Source organism: Artemia sp. Qi Xiang Cuo, chromosome 2 (genome assembly GCF_049724085.1).
Source record: "Artemia sp. Qi Xiang Cuo chromosome 2, ASM4972408v1, whole genome shotgun sequence".
NCBI lineage: Eukaryota > Metazoa > Arthropoda > Branchiopoda > Anostraca > Artemiidae > Artemia > Artemia sp. Qi Xiang Cuo.
The window spans coordinates 92,970,754-92,991,991 of record NC_142795.1 but is presented as its reverse complement, the minus strand read 5'-3'; the positions used below and the strand labels follow the sequence as shown (position 1 = coordinate 92,991,991).

General features: G+C 36.7%; 1 protein-coding gene across 1 annotated transcript in view; it reads right to left on the bottom strand.

The window, feature by feature from the left end:
• LOC148955819 (DBH-like monooxygenase protein 1 homolog) overlaps nt 1-21,238 on the bottom strand; it is a 96,147-nt gene that overhangs the window by 52,998 nt on the left and 21,911 nt on the right. The window contains exon 2 of the mRNA XM_089108364.1: nt 15,655-15,793. Within this exon, the coding sequence (XP_088964490.1) occupies nt 15,655-15,793 (139 nt within the window). The remainder of the gene's footprint in view (nt 1-15,654; nt 15,794-21,238) is intronic.

Below are 21,238 nucleotides of genomic sequence, written 5' to 3'. Positions count from 1 at the left end.
AGTTGGGCTCAAAACCTCTATGCTTCCCAAGGCCAAAATATAATTTGCACTGTACTGAAAAATATAAATGTTTTTACTTTTTATAACTTTAATAAATCAAATAATATTAACTTTTTGATTACTAAATATCAGTGTATGTATATTAAACTGACAATGCACATTCATTTGTATTTTTTTCAGTAAAGTGCAAATTATGTTCTGGCCTTGGGAAGGCATAGGGGTTATGAGCCCAACTTATGTTAATTTCTGCTTGTTTTGAGTTTGACTCAGTTATTTATTGTAATTTCTGTTCGTTTTGGGCTTCATCTATTTATCGATGCTTATTTGTGGTAGTTGGGGAATGATGGGCGTGGGGGGGAGGGTGGTCTAGTTGCCCTCTAATCATTTTCGACTATTAAAAAGGGCAACTAGCCACTCCAATTTCCAATCGAATGAGCCGTTTTGGAAGTTTCTACGACAACTCCTTTGATACGATGTGCCCGGGTACGGAGAAAAAAACAATAATACATAGTGCTCACATCGTTCTTTACTCAGGCAGCGCTATGGCGCTGCCTATGATTGCCAATCCTCCTCGTGCTGACTCTTTTCTATGTACGAAATTAGATGTATACCCTGGTATATCTACCAGGATGTCAGTCTGCCTCGACATTAATGGTTCACACAGTCCACGAACTTCAGGTCGCATTTGTCGGCACATGGTCATTACGTCTCTCAGTGACGAGCATAATCCTTGGCAGTTGAGCTGAACTATACTGAGATGAGATTCGGAGCATCCCTGGGGAATACTCATTAACTGAATGTATTTACTTGGAAGAAGTTCAATTTCCCTGAAAAAGAACAATCGTTTTCATTACTAATTACTCTATCAAAAATTTCTTCCAAATTTAAAACGACTTTTCTAACTGTTCTAACTTTTTATGAGCTACTGGCAAGGTAGTGGGCCTTGGGAACGAAGAAAAGGAACTCAAAACTTACCCAAAGCTCTCTGGGGAATGTGGTTGCATTCGATTGGAAATTGAGAGGACTATTATCCTTTTTAATAGTCGAAAGTAATGGGAGGGAGAACCCCCCCCCCCCTCCCACGCCCATCATTTCCCCAAACATTTCTGATCAATATTTTGATATGGCCAGTGTGTTCAACATAGTTGAAAGGTCTAGAAATTATGTCTTTAAGGATGAACCCCCCCCCCCATAGTCCTCAGGACAAGGATCGTAAGTTATGCCTTTGGAGCATGTAAGGTTTTTATAGAAGGTTTTGTCATAGAAGCTTCCAAAAGGGCTCCTTCGATTGAAAATTGGGAGAACTAGTGCCTTTTTTATTACCCAAAAGTTATCAGAGGACAAATCCCCCTCCCCATACGCTCATCAGTTCCCCAAACACTTCCAATCTAAAATTTGTGATATCCATTTTGTTCAACGTATTTGAAAGGTCTAGAAACTATGTCTTTGAGTATGACAAATTCCCCCAGCCCTAAGGGCAAGGGTTGTAAGCTATTCCTTGGGGGCATAATAGGTTTTAATAGAAAGCATAGTCATATAAACTTCGAAAGGGGCTCATTGGATTGGTAATCAGACGCTCTAGTACTCTTTTTAATCGTCAAAGTGATCGGAGGGCAGCTACCCCACACGCACACACGTCGTATTGTCCCAAAATGCATCTGATGGAAGTTTTGAGATAGCCATTCTATTTAAAGTAGTCTAAATATCATATAACAAGGCTTTTGGGGTTGAAACAAATACTGGAGATTAGGGGCAAGGGTTGTAAGTTATGCCCGGGGTATTTAAGGTTTTTATGGAAGGGATGATTGTTTAACTTAAGAAGAAGGTCATTTGGTTGAAAATTGGAAGCTCTAGTTCCTTTTTAAGCGTCAATAGTCATAGATGGCATTTAGCCCCCCCCCCCCTCTTCTACAACTTCTTTTTTCACTAAACGCATCTGATTGAAATTATACGGTAGTGATTTTTTTTTTTCAAAATAGTTCAAAGAACATATAATAACGTCTGTAGGGGTGACACAGCCCCCCAGCGTCCTGGGGATAGGGTTGTAAGTTATTTTATTAGGGCATATAAGGTTTTTATTGAATGGGCAGTCATATAAACATCAGATGGGGCTTATTTGATTGGAAATTGAAAGTTATAGTACCTTTTTTAATATTCAAAGTGATTTGAGGGCAAACAGCCCCCACCCTCCACGCTCAGCATTTGCCTTATCACCTCCAATCAAAATTTGGAGATGACAATTCTATTCATCGTAGTTGAAGGTCTCGGGAACTATGCCTGTGAGGAAGACAACCCCCCCCCCCCCCTCCTCCTACACCTCCCAGGGAAAGATTTGTAAGTTATGCCCTTGGGGCATATAAGGTTCTTATGAAAAGGGTGGTCGTATATGCTTTGGAGAGGATTAGGACTAGGATTAGTAATCATTAGTTCTACTGTCCTTTTTAAGAGTCAAAGTGATCAGACCGAAGCTACCTTCCCCCCCCCCCCCACACACACACACATACAAACACGTCGTGTTTTCCTAACATGTATTCAATGGATATTTTGAGACAGTCATTTGATGCAAAATAGTCCAAATTTGATATAAAAAGGCTTTTGAGGTTGATACGAATCACCAGAGCCTGAGGACAAGGGTTGTAAATTATGCCCCTGGGGCATTTAAGGTTCTTATGGAAGGGATGGTTTTATAAGCTTTAGATGTGGCTCATTTGGTTGAAATTGAATGTTCTAGTTCCCTTTTAAGAGTCAATAGTGATGGATGTCAAGTAGCACCCCCTTCACCCAACTACCCTCTTTTCACCAAATGCATCTGATTGAAACTCTTCGATGGCAATTTTGTTTGAAATAGTCCAAAGAACATATAACAATACTTTCAGGGTTGGTACAACCTCCCAGAGCCCTGGGGCAAGGGCTTCAAGTTATGCCCTGGGGGAATATAAGGTTTTTATGGAATTAATTAAAAAAAACTTTCCGAAAAATAAGTTTTTCAAAGAAAAGTAAAGGCCATTTTAAACTTAAGCTCAGGAGATACAAATACCTTTTAAAATTTCTGGTCAAAACGACCAGAAATTACTATTAAAGAATAAATGAAACCCAAAACGAACAGAAACTAAATAAACAATCATAGCAAAAAACATACAACAAGTAATAATATAAATGAATAAATAGATCTTAAAGCGAGTAATGCTTAGATTGAATATGAAAATCAAGCTTAAAACGAAAACAAATATTTTGCTATTAAAGTATAGATGAAACTTAAAACGAACAGAAATTAAATAAACAATCAATGTGAACAAACATACAATATATATTAATGTAAATGAATAAATAAATCTTAAAACGAGTGAAACTTAAATTGAATAGGAAAATCAAGTTTGAATCGAATAAAAATAACTACAAACAAGAGTTTGGGTATCGTCTCACTGCAGAAGCGTAAAACCTACTGCGTCATTGGTGCTTTACTGAAAACAATTCTTTGAAATATTTTCACTTTTGTAACTTTAAGAAATCAAAAATTAATAAAGATTTTAGGGAATAAATATCAGCATATGTGTATTAAATTGACAATGCAAATTTTTTTCAGTAAACTCATTTGAATTTTTTTTTTCAGTAAAGTACAAATTATATTCTGGCTTTTAGAAAGCATAGGGGTTTTGAACCCTACTCACATTAATTTATGCTCGTTTTGAGTTTGATTCTAATATTTATTTTAATTTTAGTTCGTTTTTGGTTTCATTTATTTATTGATACCGATTTGGGGTAGTTGTATGCTTGGTAGATTAGATGATAGTCCAGTCGCCAGGTGTTGAAAATGTGAACTATACCACGACGGAATGGGGCAGCTACGAGAATTAGCCTACCCTCCACCCCCTAAATTGACCATGAGGATTCAAAAATACCAATGGCACTTGCTTGCGAGGGGTGGACCACGCCAAAACCTAAGATTTTATTATATTTTGGTGTTTCGGGCAAGAAAATACATGTTCCACAAAGTTTGAGGTGAAGTTTTCCGCTCAAATAGGAATGCCTAGAAGCCATAGAATGCTTTCTTAACAAGCCAACACGATTAGTTACAAAAAATGGCAGAGTTAAAAAAAAATGGCAAAATATTTCGTGCCTCGGATTTACTTGTAAAGTATAAACCAAACCAAAATAGAAATAAGACATACAATGATATTAATTGTGGACAGATAAGCTAGCTAAAGCTTTTTTTTAACTGTGAATTTCGTTCTCATTGTAAATGCTCTAAGAACTTGAAAATAATAAATTCGTAATATACGAGTAATTCGTTTTCAGTGAAGCACCAATGACGCAGAAGTCTTTAGGTTTTTACAGTTAAAGAAGGGGACAGTATCCAAATTTTGCTTGTAGTGAAACTATATTTGTCTTGACCAATCTTGAAAAGAACTAATAAATTAAACTGAATATTTGATGCATAATGATATTAATTGCTAAAAGCTAATCAGTTCAAAATTTTGCTGTAATTTTAATATTTATTTCAATATTAAGTACAAAAGATAACATTTGTAATATAATTCGTTTTCAGTAAAGCGCCAATGACGCAGTAGGTTTTAGGCTTCTGCTGTGACACGATACCCAAACTCTTGTTTGTAGTTATTTTTATTCGATTCAAACTAGATTTGCATATTCAATTTAAGTTTCACTCGTTTTAACATTTATTTATTCATTTACATTAATATATATTATATGTTTGTTCACATTGATTGTTTATTTAATTTCTGTTCGTTTTAAGTTTCATTTATACTTTAATAGAAAAAATATTTGTTTTCGTCTTAAGCTTGATATTCATATTCAATCTAAGCATTACTCACTTTCAGATCTGTGTATACATTTTAATTATTACCTGCTGTATGTTTTTTGCAATAATTGTTTATTTAATTTCTGTTCGTTTTGGGTTTCATTTATTTTTTAATAGTAATTTCTGGTCGTTTTGAGTTTGAATTTTAACAGGTATTTGTATATCCTGAGCTTGTGTGGGAGTGTCCTCCTCAAAAATATATTTTCTATCAGGAAATCAACTACGCTGAACAAAATGGTTATCTCAAAATTTTGATTAGATGTTTTTGGGGGAATAATGGGCGTGGGGGGGGGGGGGGCTAGTTGCCCTCCAATCACTTTCGACTATTAAAAAGGGCACTGGCCCTTTGAATTTCCAATTGAAAGTGCCTGTTTTGAAGTTTCTACGACAACGCTTTCTATAAAAACCTTATATGCCCCCAGGGCATAACTTAAAACTCTAGACCTGAGGGATATGGGGGAGTGTCCTCCTCAAAACATATTTTTTATCTGTAAATCAACTACACTGAACAAAATGGCTATCTCAAAAGTTTGATTGGATGTGTTTGGGGAAATGATGGGCGTGGGGGGGGGGCTAGTTGCCCTCCAATCACTTTCGAATATTAAAAAGGGCACTAGCCCTTTGAATTTCCAATCGAATGAGCCTGTTTTGAAGTTTCTACGACAACGCCTTCTTTAAAAACATTATATGCCCCCAGGGCATAAATTAAAACCCTTGCCCTGAGGGTTTTGGGGGAGTGTCCTCCTCAAAAATATATTTTCACTCTGGAAATCAACTATGCTGAACAAAAATAGCTATCTCAAAATTTTGATTGGATGTGTTTTGGGGAATGATGGGCGTAGGGGGGGGGGGTTCTAGTTGTCCTCCAATCACTTTTGACTATTAAAAAGGGCACTATCCCTTTGAATTTCCAATCGAATGAGCCTTTTTTGAAGTTTCTATGACAACGCCTTCTATAAAAACCTTAGATGCCCCCAGGGAATAACTTAAAACTCTTGCCCTGAGGGTTGTGGGGGACTGTCCTCCTCAAAAACATGTTTTCTATGTGAAAATTAACTACGCTGAACAAAATGGCTATCTCAAAATTTTGATTGGATGTGTTTGGGGAATGATGGGCGTGAGGGGGAGCTAGTTGCCCTCCAATCACTTTCGACTATTAAAAAGGGCACTATCCCAATGAATTTCCAATCGAAAGAGCCTTTTTGGAAGTTTCTATGACAAGGTCTTCTATAAAAACCTTATATGCCCCCAAGGCATAACTTAAAACCCTTGCCTTGAAGGTTTTGGGGGAGTGTCCTCCTCAAAAATATATTTTCTATCGGTAAATAAACTACGCTGAACAAAATAGCTAACCCACAAGTTTGATTGGATATGTTTGGGGGAATTATAGGCGTGGGGGGGGGGGGGCTAGTTGCCCTCCAATCACTTTGGACTATTAAAAAGGGCACTAGCCCTTTAATTTGCAATCGAATAAGCCTGTGTTGAAGTTTCTACAAGAACACCTTCTATGAAAACCTTATATGCCTCCAGGACATAACTTAAAACCCTTGCCCTGAGGGTTTTGGGGGATTGTCCTCCTCAAAAATATACTTTCTATCTGAAAATAAACTACGCTGAACAAAATGGCTATCTGAAATTTTTGATTAGGTGTGTTTGGGAAAATGATGGGCGGGGGGGGGCTAGTTACACTCCAATCACTTTCAACTATTAAAAAGGGCACTAGCCCTTTAATTTTCAATCGAATAAGACTGTTTTGAAGTTTCTACGACAACGCCTTCTATAAAAACCTTATATGCCTCCAGGCCATAACTTAAAACCCTTGCCCTGAGGGTTGTGGGGGAGTGACCTCCTCAAAAATATATTTTCTATTTGGAAATCAACTACGCTGAACAAAATGGCTATCTGAAAATTTTGATTGGAAGTGTTTGGGGAAATGATCGGCGTGGGGGGGGGGCTAGTTACACTACAATAATTTTCAACTATTAAAAAGGGCACTAGCCCTTTAATTTCCAGTCGAATGAGCATGTTTTGAAGTTTCTACGACAACGCCTTCTATAAAAAACCTTATATGCCCCCAGGGCATAACTTAAAACCCTTGCCCTGAGGGTTGTAGGGGAGTATCCTAATCAAAAACATATTTTCTATCTGTAAATCAACTCCGCTGAACAAAACGGCTATCTCAAAATTTTGATTGGATAGGTTTGGGGAAATGATGGGCGTGGGAGGGGGGGCTAGTTGCCCTCCAATCATTTTTGAATATTAAAAAGGGCACTAGCCCTTTAACTTCCAATCAAATGAGGCTGTTTTGAAGTTTCTATGACAACCCCTTCTATAAAAAACTTATATGCCCCCAGGGCATAACTTAAAACCCTTGCCCCGAGGGTTGTGGGGGCGTGTCCTCCTCAAAAATATATTTTCTATCTGGAAATCTACTACGCTGAACAAAATGGCTATCTGAAAATTTTGATTGGGTGTGTTTGTGGAAATGATCGGCATGGGGGGTGGGAGGGGGGCTAGTTACACTCCAATCACTTTGGACTATTAAAAAGGGCACTAGCTCTTTAATTTCCAATTGAATGAGCATGTTTTGAAGTTTCTACGACAACGCCTTCTATAAAAAATTCCCCAGGGTATAACTTAAAACCCTTGCCCTGAGGGTTGTTGGGGAGTATCCTCCTCAAAAATATATTTTCTATCTGGAAATCAACTACGCTGAACAAAATGGCTATCTCAATATTTTAATTGGATATGTTTGGGGAAATTATGGGCAGGGGGGGGGCTAGTTGCACTTCAATCCCTTTTGTAAATTAAAAAGGTTACTAATCCTTTAATTTCCAATCCAATGAGCCTGTTTTGAAGTATCTACTACAACACTTTTTATAAAGACCATATATGTCCCCAGGGCTTAACTTGAAACCCTTACCCCGAGGGTTATGGGGGAGTGTCCTCCTCAAAAATATATTTTCTATCTGGAAATCAACTACGCTGAACAAAATGGCTGTCTCAAATTTTGATTGGATGTGTTTGGGGGAATGATGGGTGTGGGGGGGGGGGCCAGTTGCCCTCCAATCATTTTCGACTATTAAAAAGGGCCCTAGCCCTTTAATTTCCAATCGAATGAGCCTTTTTTGAAGTTTCTACGACAACGTCTTCTATAAAAACATTATATGCCCCCAAGGCATAACTTAAAACCCTTGCCCTAAGGGTTGTGGGGGAGTTTCCTTCTCAAAAACATATGTTCTATCTGGAAATCAACTACACTGAACAAAATAGCTGTCTGAAAATTTTGATTGGATGTGTTTGGGAAAATGCTGGGCGTGGGGGGGGGGGCTAGTTACACTCCAATCACTTTCGACTATTAAAAAGGGCACTAGCTCTTTAATTTCCAATCGAATGAGCCTGTTTTGAAGTTTCTACGACAACGCCTTCTATAAAAACCTTATATGCCCCCAGGGCATAACTTAAAACCCTTACCCTGAGGGTTCTGGGGGAGTGTCTTCCTCAAAAATATATTTTCTATCTGGAAATCAATTACACTGAACAAAATGGCTATCTCAAAATTTTGATTGGGTGTGTTTGGGGGAATGATGGGCATGGGGGGCCGCGAGTTGCCCTCTAATCATTTTCGAATATTAAAAAGGGCACTAGAACTCTCGATTTCCAATCGAATGAGCCCCTTTTGAAGTTTCTACGACGACCCCTTCCATATGAAGTGCCTCTGGGAAAAAAATTAAATAAATAATAAAACATTGGAGCCGTATGGCCTTTACTATAGGCAACGCTACAGCGTTGCCTCTGATGGGTGGTATTATTAAATTCAGATGGGTCTCGTTTGATTTTAAGTCGGAAGTTATAGTGCCCTTTTTAAGAGTAAAAGTGATTTGAGAGACCCCCCGCCCCACGCCCATCATTTCCCATTTGCAAATAGCACCTTTTTTTCAACATCCCCTTCAACACACGATGAAACTTTTAACTGAATACCATCAACCGGTCCTGAAGCATTGCTGATACGTCCTCTTGACAACCTATATGGGCATAGTGCGTTTCGATTTATTTCAGTACAGTTACAATACTGCCCCAAAATTTTGCCTCAATACCCTTAGGCTTATTAGATGTAGTAGTAGTACCAGTAAATATTGTAGTAGCAGTAGGAGTTTACTTAATAGTAGTAGTCTTAGCTTTAGCAGCAGTAGTAGCAGTAGCAGTAATAGTAATAGTATCAGTAGTTGTAGGAGTAGAAGCTTTAGTATTATGAGGCAAATATTTTCTTTTGGCTAGTTCAACATCACCTACAACAAGTGTTTTAATTTTTAATTTCACACACGTAACTGTTCCTAAGATATTGCTGATATGCCCTTTTGACAACCTGCATACAAATGGCAGGTGGTCATCCGTACAACAGAAATATTTTCTGAAAATGTCACCTGAATACCTTCAAAGGTTGTGGATTTTGAGCTAGCCAGAAGCCACTGTGTGTATTCATTTAATGCAATGTATATAAAATGCAATAATTGCATTTTTTGTTGTAATGCAATAAAAGGCGTATAAGCACTAAAGGCATGGTCGTAGGGAAGGAGGGGGGGCAGGAGAGGGCAGCTGCCCCCCTAGAACTTCTAATTTACACTAGATATTAACGAGAACTTTTCGTATGTTGGAATTTTTTATTGGATGTTACCTGGTAGATGGTTAAAAAAGCTGGAGACAAACAGAAATTTCCAAATATCATTTGCGATATCAACATTTACGTTTTGATCTTCAATATTGATTTTCGATCTGATATATATATAGGAGACTGGCCCACGATCGGCTTATTTTGACTTGTTTAATTCTCTATGAGTTGATTCAAGCAATAAGAAGTTGCTGAGCATGCCAAAGCAAAAGTAACTTATTCAATACCATCCTTGAAAAAGACAATTAGAAATACTCTGCCATTTTTCTACCTCCTCAGTTAGCGCAAAGTCTCTTGCTCCAGTCTCTTTCCAAAAGTGGACCTCAAGTTCTTCAGTTGCTACTTTTTGATAATGAAAATATTGTGAACAGAATTCCCTTTTTTGCTCTTCAGCTCAATCAGAATGTATTCACCAGCCTTGACTTTTTCAATGTCAAATTAGAAGTTGCTGGTTGGGGGCTCGTCTTCGATGTCTATGCTGGGGTCTGAAGAGTTGTTGTATACAGGATCATCTACGTCAGAATCGTCACTCTAACTGTAACTCTTGTTGCGAGAGACACGCCTTTTGCTTTTTAGTCGTTTCACTTGTCTGACTTTCTTCCGTTCCAGGACTAGGACTTTTTGGCAGATACAGCTTTTATCCTAGCAGTAATGCATTCTTTCATGGGGGTGTCAGTGAGCACTTCTGACTTTTTCACATTTTTTTCTTGTTGATTGTTCGTGTTGAGCCTTTTGGAAAGGGCTTTGCATGGACGATATCTTTAACGAATCATCTGTTGACCTTTGCTTCTCATTTAGAGACAGAACCTGTGCTGCGTCTGTTTCAGGGTTTATGTTAAAGGAGTCTAAATGTCGCGCAGAACTTTCGCTGAGCATAGAAACTTCTCTGGTAAGCGCTTCACTTAGATGTGGTAGGCATTCTGTCTGAGACATACGACAAGAAGAACTGATAATCCTTGAAAACATCTCTAATTGTGGGGTAGACACCACTTGCTCTGATTCCACTGATTATATTCTCAGGAGTGAAAGCCTTTGGATATGCTTTCCCCAGCAGCTCAGCAATGTTATTCACTGATATAGCTTTGTCATAAAACTTGCGGCTTCCTGGTTCTAGTAGTCCTTAAAGCGCCCCATGACTATCATTTCTAGAGGTTGTAGTTTGTGAGTAGTGTGGGGAAGGACAGTTAAAAGGACAACACTATTATTTTTTTAGCTCGATCAAGCAATTCAATGGTGTATCGGCTGATCTAGCGGTCTAATTTCAGAGGTACAGGTGACTATTTGGAGAGTTTGACTTGATTGATAAAATGTTGCAAATAAAGCAAAGAATGAGAGGCAGTCATCCAGCCAGAAGTATTTTCTGAGCTGATCGTGATGGTTCCTGGTAAAGGTCCCCTGAGTAAAATTTCCGGACACTGTTTCTGTGGGGAAATAAATGGAGGATGTACTGTTTTCCCAATTCATTAACACCAGCACGAATCGTGGTCAACTGACCTCTTTCTACTGAGGTGAACTTCCCTACTGACTTGTGGCCTCGCTGTGCAATGATCTTACCAGGCTTGTCGATGTTTTCAGACCTGATTCGTCAACATTCCAAATGTCTTGCGGTCTGAACATTTGTTTATCTAGACCTTGCTCCGGGTGGTTAAAGAAAGCTCCTACACTGTGATGGTTGAAAGCAGTAGTCCGTCATAGGCTTGTACTTTCTGGTGTTCTTACTGATAGAGTTTTAAGGTAACCCATAAAACCGCGGTACCAATCTTTACCCGTAATTCCTCCACTGCCTTTGCAGTCCCGTTATCCGGTACTTTTATACTCTTAATAAAGGCATAAGTGTATGCAAATTTACACGCTTCTAGGGGAATACAGTCGAAAGCATATCAGCTATAGTTTTCAAGTAAGTTTTTAGTCTTTTTTCTTGTTCCTTCGTAAATATTTATCATGTGTTGTAACAGGGTGTAAGGAAACTTAGGTCCAGACTTTTTAGAGCGATATTCAGCTTCTCAACTTTTTTTATGTAGTCTTGCAGCGTTCCTCTAGGGACAGCCATGGAATTTCTTGAGAATCCAACTGACTTCTTGTAGAGTAAGACAGAAAAAATTGCTGTTTTATTTTCTTCTGGATCACAGCCACTTTTCTTTCTTTTTCTTGTGTTTTACTTTTAAGTATTTTATCTTGAATGAAATTTAACAGGAAAAAAAAATATCTCTTTTTTTTATACTGTTGCAGGAAAACTAGAACATCCTAAAATTTTACTATGTCGAAAGAGTGTAATTGTATCCAGGCTGTGAAAAAGCATAGATATAATTTTTTGGGAATGGTATTAACTTTTGTTTATCAGGTCAACTAGAGGATGTATGTGACTAAATCAAACACTACTGTTTGTTTGATGATTTCCAAAACAGGTTATGTTGTTAAAAATTGCTGAAAAAGTTTCTCCAGCATATAAATAGCAGGCCAAACTATAAATTCTTAAAGGAAAACCGGAAAGATTCAAACTATCATTTTCATTGTCCCTGAAAAACCCTATGTCGATATAAACCTAACATACATTAATTTAAAAAAAATTTTCCACGAAATTAATTTTTCAAAAAAAAAGTAAAGAACTCAATTAAACCAAAAATGAACAAAAATAGAATCAAATAGTATACCAAGCATACAACTACAACAAGTCAGTTATAGGCAGCGCAATAGCGCTGTCTAAGTAAAGAACGATGTTGGCACAATGTGTTTTTTTTCTCCTTATCTGGGCACTTTGTATCGAAGGTTTTGTCGTAGAAACTTCAAAAAGGGCTCATTCGATTGGAAATTAGAGTCGAAATTAATAGGAGGATAACTTACATCCCTTTCACACCCACAAACCATTTCCCCTAACACATCCAATCAAAATTTTGAGATAGCCATTTTGTTCGAATTAGTTAAAAAGTCTGGAAATTATGTTTTTGAGGATGACACTCCCTCCACAGCCCTCTGGGAAAGGGTTGTAAGTTATCCCTTGGGGTATATAAGGTTTATAGAAAGCCTTGTCGTAGAAATTTCAAAAAGGAATCATTCGATTGGAAATTGAAACGGCTAGTGCCCTTTTTAATAGTCAAAAGTGATTGGATGGTAACTAACCCCCCTCTCACACCCACCATTTCCCCAAACACATCCAATCCAAATTTTGACATAGAAATTTTGTTCAACGTAGTTGAAAGGTCCAGAAATTATGTCTTTGAGGATGAGAACCCCCTAACAGCCCTCAGGTCGAGGGTTGAAAGTTATGCCCTAAGGCACATAATGTTTCTGTAGAAAGCGTTGTCGTAGAAACTTCAAAAAGGGCTCATTCAATTGGAAATTGAATGGGCTAGTGCCCGTTTTAATAGTGGGAAGGGAATTGAGGGCAACTAACCCTCCTCTCACACCGAATATTTCCCCAAACACATCCAATCAAAATTTTGAGACTAGCAATTTTCTTCAAAGTAGTGCAAAATTCTGGAAACTAGGTCTTTGAGGGTGACACCCCCCCCCCCAGCCCTCTGGGAAAGGGTTGTAAGCTATTACCTGGGGGCATATAAGGTTTTTATTGAAAGTGTTTTCATAGAAACTTCAAAAGGGCTAATACGATTAGAAATTAAAAGGGCTAGTGCCTTTTTTAATAGTTGAAAGTGATTGGAGAGTACCTAACGCCCCTCTCACGCTCACTATTTCCCCAAACACATCCTATCAAAATTTTGTGATAGCCATTTTGTTTAATGTAGTTGAAAGTCCTGGAAATTAGGTTTTTGAGGATGACAACCCCCTCACAGCCCTTAGGGCAAGGGTTGTAATTTATGCCCTTGGAGCATATAAGGTGTTTGTAGAAAGGGTTGTTACAGAAACTCAAAAAGGGCTCATTCGATTGGAAATTGAAAGGCCTAGTGCCCTTTTTAATAGTCGAATGTTATTGGAAGGATTGACATTTTTCATCGATGTGGGCACAATGTATTATTATTTTTTGTTTCTTTTTTTTTGTTTAGAACAGGGTACTTCGTATCGAAGGAGTTGTCTTCGAAAAGGGCTCATTCTATTGAAAATAGAAAGGGCTAAAAAGGGCTAATAGTGCAAGTGATTGAAGGGCAACTAGTCCCCCTCTCACGCCCAACCTCCCATTTGCCCGTTATGTTTAAAAACTAGATGTTGCCTTAAGATTAAATCAAAATGCACTGTGTTAATGCCAGTTCCCAATAAGGCATCTCAGCAGTATCCCAAGAACGACTGAGGATATTATGTTCGAACTTTCGGGGCTACTTCTGAGCTTAAAATTTAACTAAATCAAAATAGCGTAAGTGTATCCAAGCTATCAAAGAAAGTAAACAGATTTTTTTGCGAATGGTATGCAGTTTTCTATTTCTGGTCAACTAGAGGAGGTATAAAACTAAATTAAACACTTCTATTTGTGTTAAAATTTGTCCCCCTCAAATTTGGCAACTAGTCCCCCTCTCACGCCCAACCTCCCATTTGCCCGTTATGTTTAAAAACTAGATGTTGCCTTAAGATTAAATCAAAATGCACTGTGTTAATGCCAGTTCCCAATAAGGCATCTCAGCAGTATCCCAAGAACGACTGAGGATATTATGTTCGAACTTTCGGGGCTACTTCTGATCTTAAAATTTAACTAAATCAAAATAGCGTAAGTGTATCCAAGCTATCAAAGAAAGTAAACAGATTTTTTTGCGAATGGTATGCAGTTTTCTATTTCTGGTCAACTAGAGGAGGTATAAAACTAAATTAAACACTACTATTTGTGTTCAAATTTGTAAAAGGGTGTATGTTGTTAAAAATTGCTGAAAATTTTTCTTTAGCTTACACATAGCAGGCCAAACTATAAAGTCTTAAAAAAGGCAAAAAAATTTAAAGAATTTTTCTCTTTTTGCCTGAAAAGACTATTTCAATATAAAACGAACTAAAAAATCTTTAATAAAATCTTTTTTCCACAAAATAAGTTCTTCAAAGAAAATTAAAGAACCCATTTAATCAAAAATGAGCAAAATAAAATAAAGTAATCTACCAAGCGTGAAATTACCTAAAATCAGCATCCATAAATAAATTAAACCCAAAACGAACTGAAATTACAATAAATAACCGAGTCAAACTCAAAACGAGCAGAAATTAACATGAGTAGGGCTCAAAACCCCTATGCCATCCCAAGGCCAGAACATAATTTGCACTTTAATGAAAAAAAACATAAATGAATATGTATTGTCAGTTTAATATACATATACTGTTATTTAGTAATCAAAATGATAGTATTATTTGAATTATTAAAGTTAGAAAATTAAAAACATTTATATTTTTTCAGTAAAGTGCAAATTATGTTCTGGCTCTGGGATGGCGTAAATCTTTGGAGCCCTACTCATGTTAATTTCGGCTCGTTTTGAGTTTGACTCCTTTATTTATTGTAATTTCTGTTCGTTTTGGGTTTCATTTATTCATCGATGCTGATTTGTGGTAGTTTCACGCTTGGTAGTTTATTTTATTTTTGCTCGTTTTTGGTTTAATGGGATTCTTTACTTTTCTTTGAAAAACTTATTTTGTGGAAAAAGTTTTTTAATTAATATCAATAAATAAATTAAACCCAAAACAAACAGAAATTAAAATAAGTAACAGAGTCAAACTCATAATGAGCAGAAATTAATACGAGTAGGGTTCAAAAGCAATATGCTATTTAAATGCAAGAATATAATTTGTACTTAACTGAAAAAAATCTTTTAAATGTTTTCACTTTTATAACTAAAAGAAATGAAAAATTAATTAAGACTTTAAAGAATAATTATCATCATGTGTATATTAAACTGACAATGCACATTCATTTGATCTTTTTTCTGTAAAGTACAAGTTATATTCTTGCTTTTAAAAAGCATATTGGTTTTGAACCCTACTCATATTAATTTCTGCTCGTTTAGAGTTTGACTCTGTTATTTATTTTAATTTCTGTTTGTGTTGGGTTTCATTTATTTATTGATAGTGATTTGTGGAAGTTGTATGCTTGGTAGATTATTTGATTGTATTTTTGTTCATTTTTGGTTAAATGGAGTTCTTTACTTTTTTTTAAAAAAACTTATTTTGTTTAACAAGCTTTTTAATTAATATAGGTAGACACCAAGGTATGTAAAGTATGCGCATGAAAATTCTAATGTAAACTCACTGTTACTGTTATCGTCAGAATATCTTCGGATATTGACCAGTCAAACTGATAATCATCATTCACGACTACCCTCTGTTCCCTTCTAATGGTTGCACCAAACACTGTGCAGAAAATAGTTGTACTTAAAAGCAACCTGAACCTAGGTAAGTGAGAATAATCTGTTAATTAAAATCCTGTTTAAAATCATTTTATTAGTATTATAAAAACTAGTATCAAAAGAAAATGAAGAATAAGTTGAGTACAGGGGACAACCTGCTTGTGGTGCCCCTAAGAGTTGTCAGAGTAAATATCGGCCTAATATTGCTATGTTTACTTATCCTCCATCCATTAGTTGCCCCCCCCCCAAGTGTCTGACTAGCAGTGGTAATCCATTAATAGCTGCCAATATCATACTGGGGGGTGGGTCCATTCCGATGAACAATGAAGTACCAAACATGGTACAGGAAAATATGTCTGCAGTAGTAATCCTAGGTGAGAGAAGAAATGTACTCTTGCTAGTGGTGGCTCTGGAGATCGAATACCACTTCCCACTAATGGCTGACGAGTGGCGGCGGTTCTCTTCTATTGTCAGGGATAAGCGTTCCCTGTCCAAGTCGGTTTGATTCAGGCTTGCAGTGTTCTCGGGGTGGGGAAACAATAATTAACATCTCGACACTGCCAAGAAAGGCTCTTTTAAAAGGAAAAGAAAGAGATCGGTGAGCCCTCTCTGAAATTTACAAAGTCCATGGGGCTCTAATCGACCAACGGCTATTGATGCTATATTTTTTTTTGGGGGGGGGGGGTCAATAGGGGTTTTTGACGTGTGCCTTGATTCGGTTTTGTGGTCAGACCATAATAATAATAGCAATAGTTCGAAAAAAAGCAGCAGCTAAATTAAAGTATTAATAAATTTTTATTTTGTGGCATTCCATTTCTGGTATTTTTTAATCTATTTTTTTTAATCTTCTGCTGTTGCTTAGTTGCACTGATTTTTTTTCTTTCTACTAACTTGATCGCGAAGTAATAAATTTGAAGTTTCATCTAATATTGCTTGTGAGTTATATGCTACCCACTAATACTGCATAACCGTTAATTTAGCATTAAGATTTTGTCAGTCCTACTCCCCAAGATTGAAGCAGATCGAAAACCTTTGACCCAGTAGGTGAAATGTAGCAATTAAGAACTTATAGTTAGAGAATATTACATCAACCATCCAGGTAATAATCTGGATATGGAAAGCGTTAAGTGCTTTTCTTTTCTTGCCATCCACCCTTTCTTTTTGAGACTTTTTACGAACAGTAAACCGTTTCACCCTTTTTCTTAGCAGTTTTATTACCATTCTTTACTATCCTATAGGTTGTAGACTGCTTTACATAATAGGTAAACGTAATTCAAATATTATATAAGTATCAAAATTGATTTTTGTGATAAAAAAAATGATTAAGTATTTATCTCTATTGGCCTTTGTACCGTATACAGAGAATTGTGCAATATTAGCAGAAATATTCCAAATTTTATATTTGTTGCTTGGAATTATTTTTGTTTTATGTTTTTTCATTATTATAAATTATCTGTTTAACCAACTGTAACCAGTGTAAATTTTATTTGTCATTGGCAGATATCGGAAGTTCAAATCCTTTCTCTACCAGGTTTGATTTTTTTTTTATTCACCACCCTATGACTTGGAGCTTGTTTTAATCAATATTATTCAAGTATCAGGTGTGTAAGGAGGCCTTATTTTGTGTAAATTTCGTAACTCAATTTTATTAAAGCTTGGAATTCCCTTTCGGTTCATAGATCAGAAATATAGCGACAATTTCAAATTAGCTTGAATTTGAAAATAACTTCTCTTTGCATAACTAGTCATAAATCTTGTAGTGACACTCTTTGTCCAAGAATCAAACGAACTTTGAACCCGTGATATGTTAAGACCTAATTTACACCAGGTTTGTAAGGCCTTGAAAGACAGGAAAAGAAACTACTTTTAACAAAAGGGGGTTGATTGGCCAGGAGGAAGCGAAGGTCGCTAAACCGATCAAGTAGCAAAAAGAGTTTAACTTACGGATGAGAGACAAATCGAGTTAGTTTTGCCTCGGAAACACGGTAGTCTTTTTTTGGATCAAACAAGCAGTAAGTGTTTTACTTTGTAATTACGATAAACTACCACTGCCTGTCTGAATTCTCCTTGGGGATAAAAGTTTGAAGATAAAAGTTAAAATAAGAAGAAAACCTGTAAAGCTTTCTGTCACTTGGAAATAACCTTAATACGTATATAAGAGAAATTCATAACAACTAGTGCTGAAATCTAAGTTGATAATTTTGAGCTTATAGTTTCGGTAGTATTTCCACCTAGACAAGGCTTGAGCCATTTGGACAAAAAAGCATTTTAAGGTTAGAATAAGCCAAATTAGATTTCTTCCAAGAAATTTAAGCTTTGAATTACTGAGGGTTTAAAGAGGAAAAGAAACCTTAACCAAGAAGAGAAAGCTAGGATACCCATTTGTGCTTCCCCTTGTCAGCCTAGAGTCCCTTGAGTCTTAGCTTGACTTTATAAAGACCTTATATCCAAAAATTGGAATTATCGGACAATAACATTAATAACCCCCCCCCCTCTTTGTGCAATCCCCAGACATTTATACGAAGAGGAACACTGTTCCCTTTTTAATCATTCTTTCATTTCGTTAACCCCGTACTGCATGTTTATACAAAGGTGACCTAAATGTTTATACAGGTAACTTAAGGGAAAAAGGGACCAATATTATCAGCGTGAGAATTTCCAAACCTTTATGTCGAGATATTTTCAATTAATCTTTCCCTGGTGAAGCTAAAGCTTAACAAAGTTCTAAACAATACACAGCCCTTTTAAGAAATAATAAGATAATCTCTTGGTTTGGGTTAATGAAATTTGAATTAAAAGCAAGTACGGTTATTCTTAACTTAGCTCAAAAATAGCTGGAACTAAAGGATTTTAATAACCCAGAACTCAAGTCTTGACTAGCTGTTCAAGTGTAACCTTTTTAAGTAGAAACAATCGTTAGCGTAAGATTAACATAATCTTTTCTTTTCGGTAAACATTGGTGGATTGAACAAGTAGATCATTAGACCTTAGACCTAGAAGAGGTTTGGAAGTATTCAACATAAACAGAATTAGAATATTTTTCTTTTTATCTTCTTTTATAAATAAAATCAGTTGTCACTGAATTCTGAGTACCGATTTCTTACCCAACGCCTCAGTTTGTATCACGCTACCAAATTTATTAGCCCTGTTAGTAGGGGCAACTTTACTGGTGACATAACATGAAATATTCAACACTAGAGTGACGTTTTCTTTATGGTAACTCAAAAAACAAAAAAGAAACTATAAAAAAACAACAACTTCACCTCAATTATACACCTACATATCTTTTTTAAGACATATTCCTTGCCAATACTCCATTTTTCAAAAAAGTGTCTTTGTGATTCATCACCACACGGACACTTCCCCAAACTCATAATATCCAGTTGACAAGTATTCTTCAAAATTTCGACTATCCTTCTTCCCCAATATCAACTTTTCTTTCGTTGTCTTCAACCCCTTACGTATAAAATGCTCTAGATTTATTTATTTCAGCATATCCGACTAAACCGTGTAAACTTTGCAGAATAAAGCAAGAATCTCCAAATAGAGTTTTTGTCTCTGATCTGACACAGGAGAAAAACGAACAAAAAACCACACAAAGGTTGCTATAGCAGGTGAGGCTTTGTGCACCGTTTACTGCTCCAAAACATGGTGTTATTGCACATGATAGAGTGCCCCTAGAGGAAGATGTTTGCAGGTGACAAAAAAAAAATACTTTGCTTTAGTTGATTCAACAGAAAACATCCTCGGACATACCATATTCCTGAATGTGTAGCTTCTGAGAAACACAATAAGGTTTTACTAAATTCAGCCGATCATAAGCTGACGCTAATGATCGGATTTTGCCATTTTCAGTGGATAATTCAAACCCTGAATTGATCTAATGCATTAACTATTCCATGTTTTTGTTTTATCTAGGATGTCATATAGTTCTTCTTTCTCCAGTTGAACAAAAGCTCTCATTCCCAATATTTCATTTCTTTTTCTTCTACTTTTTTGCAGTTTTTACTCTATCTGGTAAGGTTCAGGTATTAGCCAATCAAAAAATTATATGCAATGTTCTGATTGGCTTAGTGTTAACCAACTTAAGTCGATTGAACTTCAGTTTTGGCTTGATTCAGTTCTGGGATCGAGCTAAATTTATTGTGAACATGTTTGGTTACAACTGATTCCCAAAGTTAGTGAAAACTCAGTCTTGGTATTAAAAAATCTCATTGTAAATGAGCCTTTACCAAAAAACTTCTTCTGCAAAAAAAAAAACTCAGACACATGGAACAAATTGTAGTTATTGTCTACATTTAAATAGGCTACATTTAAACTCGAAAGAATGAAGATGCTTCTAATTGCCTTAAATCTAAGGTTTGTTGCAATAAAATCATTATTATTAATAAATGGTTAAATTAGGTAGTATCCGACTATCCTTATTTAAATCCTATATACCTTTTTCTATAATGTTTAATTGTCCTGTAGGTGTCTGCAAGGGGGGTGGGAGTTTACCACTCCCTCTAAGATTATGGGAATAAAAAACATTTACATTGGCTCAATTGTGTAATGTTTAGAGATACAGGATAATTTCCAAAATAGTGACCTTTACCTGCTCACAAATTACTTTTTTTGACATTTTTTCCTTCCCTTCTCATCCCCCTGATAAAGTTTTGGCAAGGCGTGAACACTCTGTTTTAGTTTTATTCTTATTTAGTTCTATATTATTATTATGTTTTTGTTTTATTGTTCTTTGGTGTCAAGCCTGGAAATGATAAACTGCAAAGTTTGGGCAACGCATATTAGTCTGTCAACTTGTTAAAAGTCGGTGTGAGTGGTAATTGCCCGTTCTGTTTTATTTTGTAGTTCATATGAACTATGTTTCATTCAGATTATATGTGCTACATTCTATTAACTTTACCTTACCTTAGACCTTAGTTCCTCCTGTGCAACCAGAGGCACCCAGGGCATCCAGGAAGAGCCGCCAATCATCCCTCATATGCGCTGCTGCCCATATATCTTCCCACTGGGGCTGGATCGTTGTATTGATGTGTTTGAGGTACCGCTGGTAGGTGCGACGAATTGTATTTTTCGGCCGTCCTCTTCTACGGGATCCCTGCGTCTGCCATTCCAGTACAGTTTTAGGAAGTATATCCTCCGTCATACGGATAATATTCCCCAAGTAACGCCATCTTCATTGGCGGATGACATCTGTTACCAGGGGCTGGCACGACATAGATCGAACTGACAGGTTTGTTACATGTGCTCTCCAGTCGATGTTTAGTATTCTTGGAAGACAATTGTTCTCGAATGCAAGAATCCTCTTTTCCTTTTGTTGGTTAAGTTTCCAGCAGTCGCTACTATACAGGAGGGCTGAGAGGACGTTACTGTTAAAAAGCCTTAGTTTCAGTTTGGTGGAGTACTTTTTCGATCGCCAAACTAGGTTTAGTCGATTAAAAGCTCCACTGGCTTGTCCAATCCTCAACTGCACCTCTTTTTCGCTAG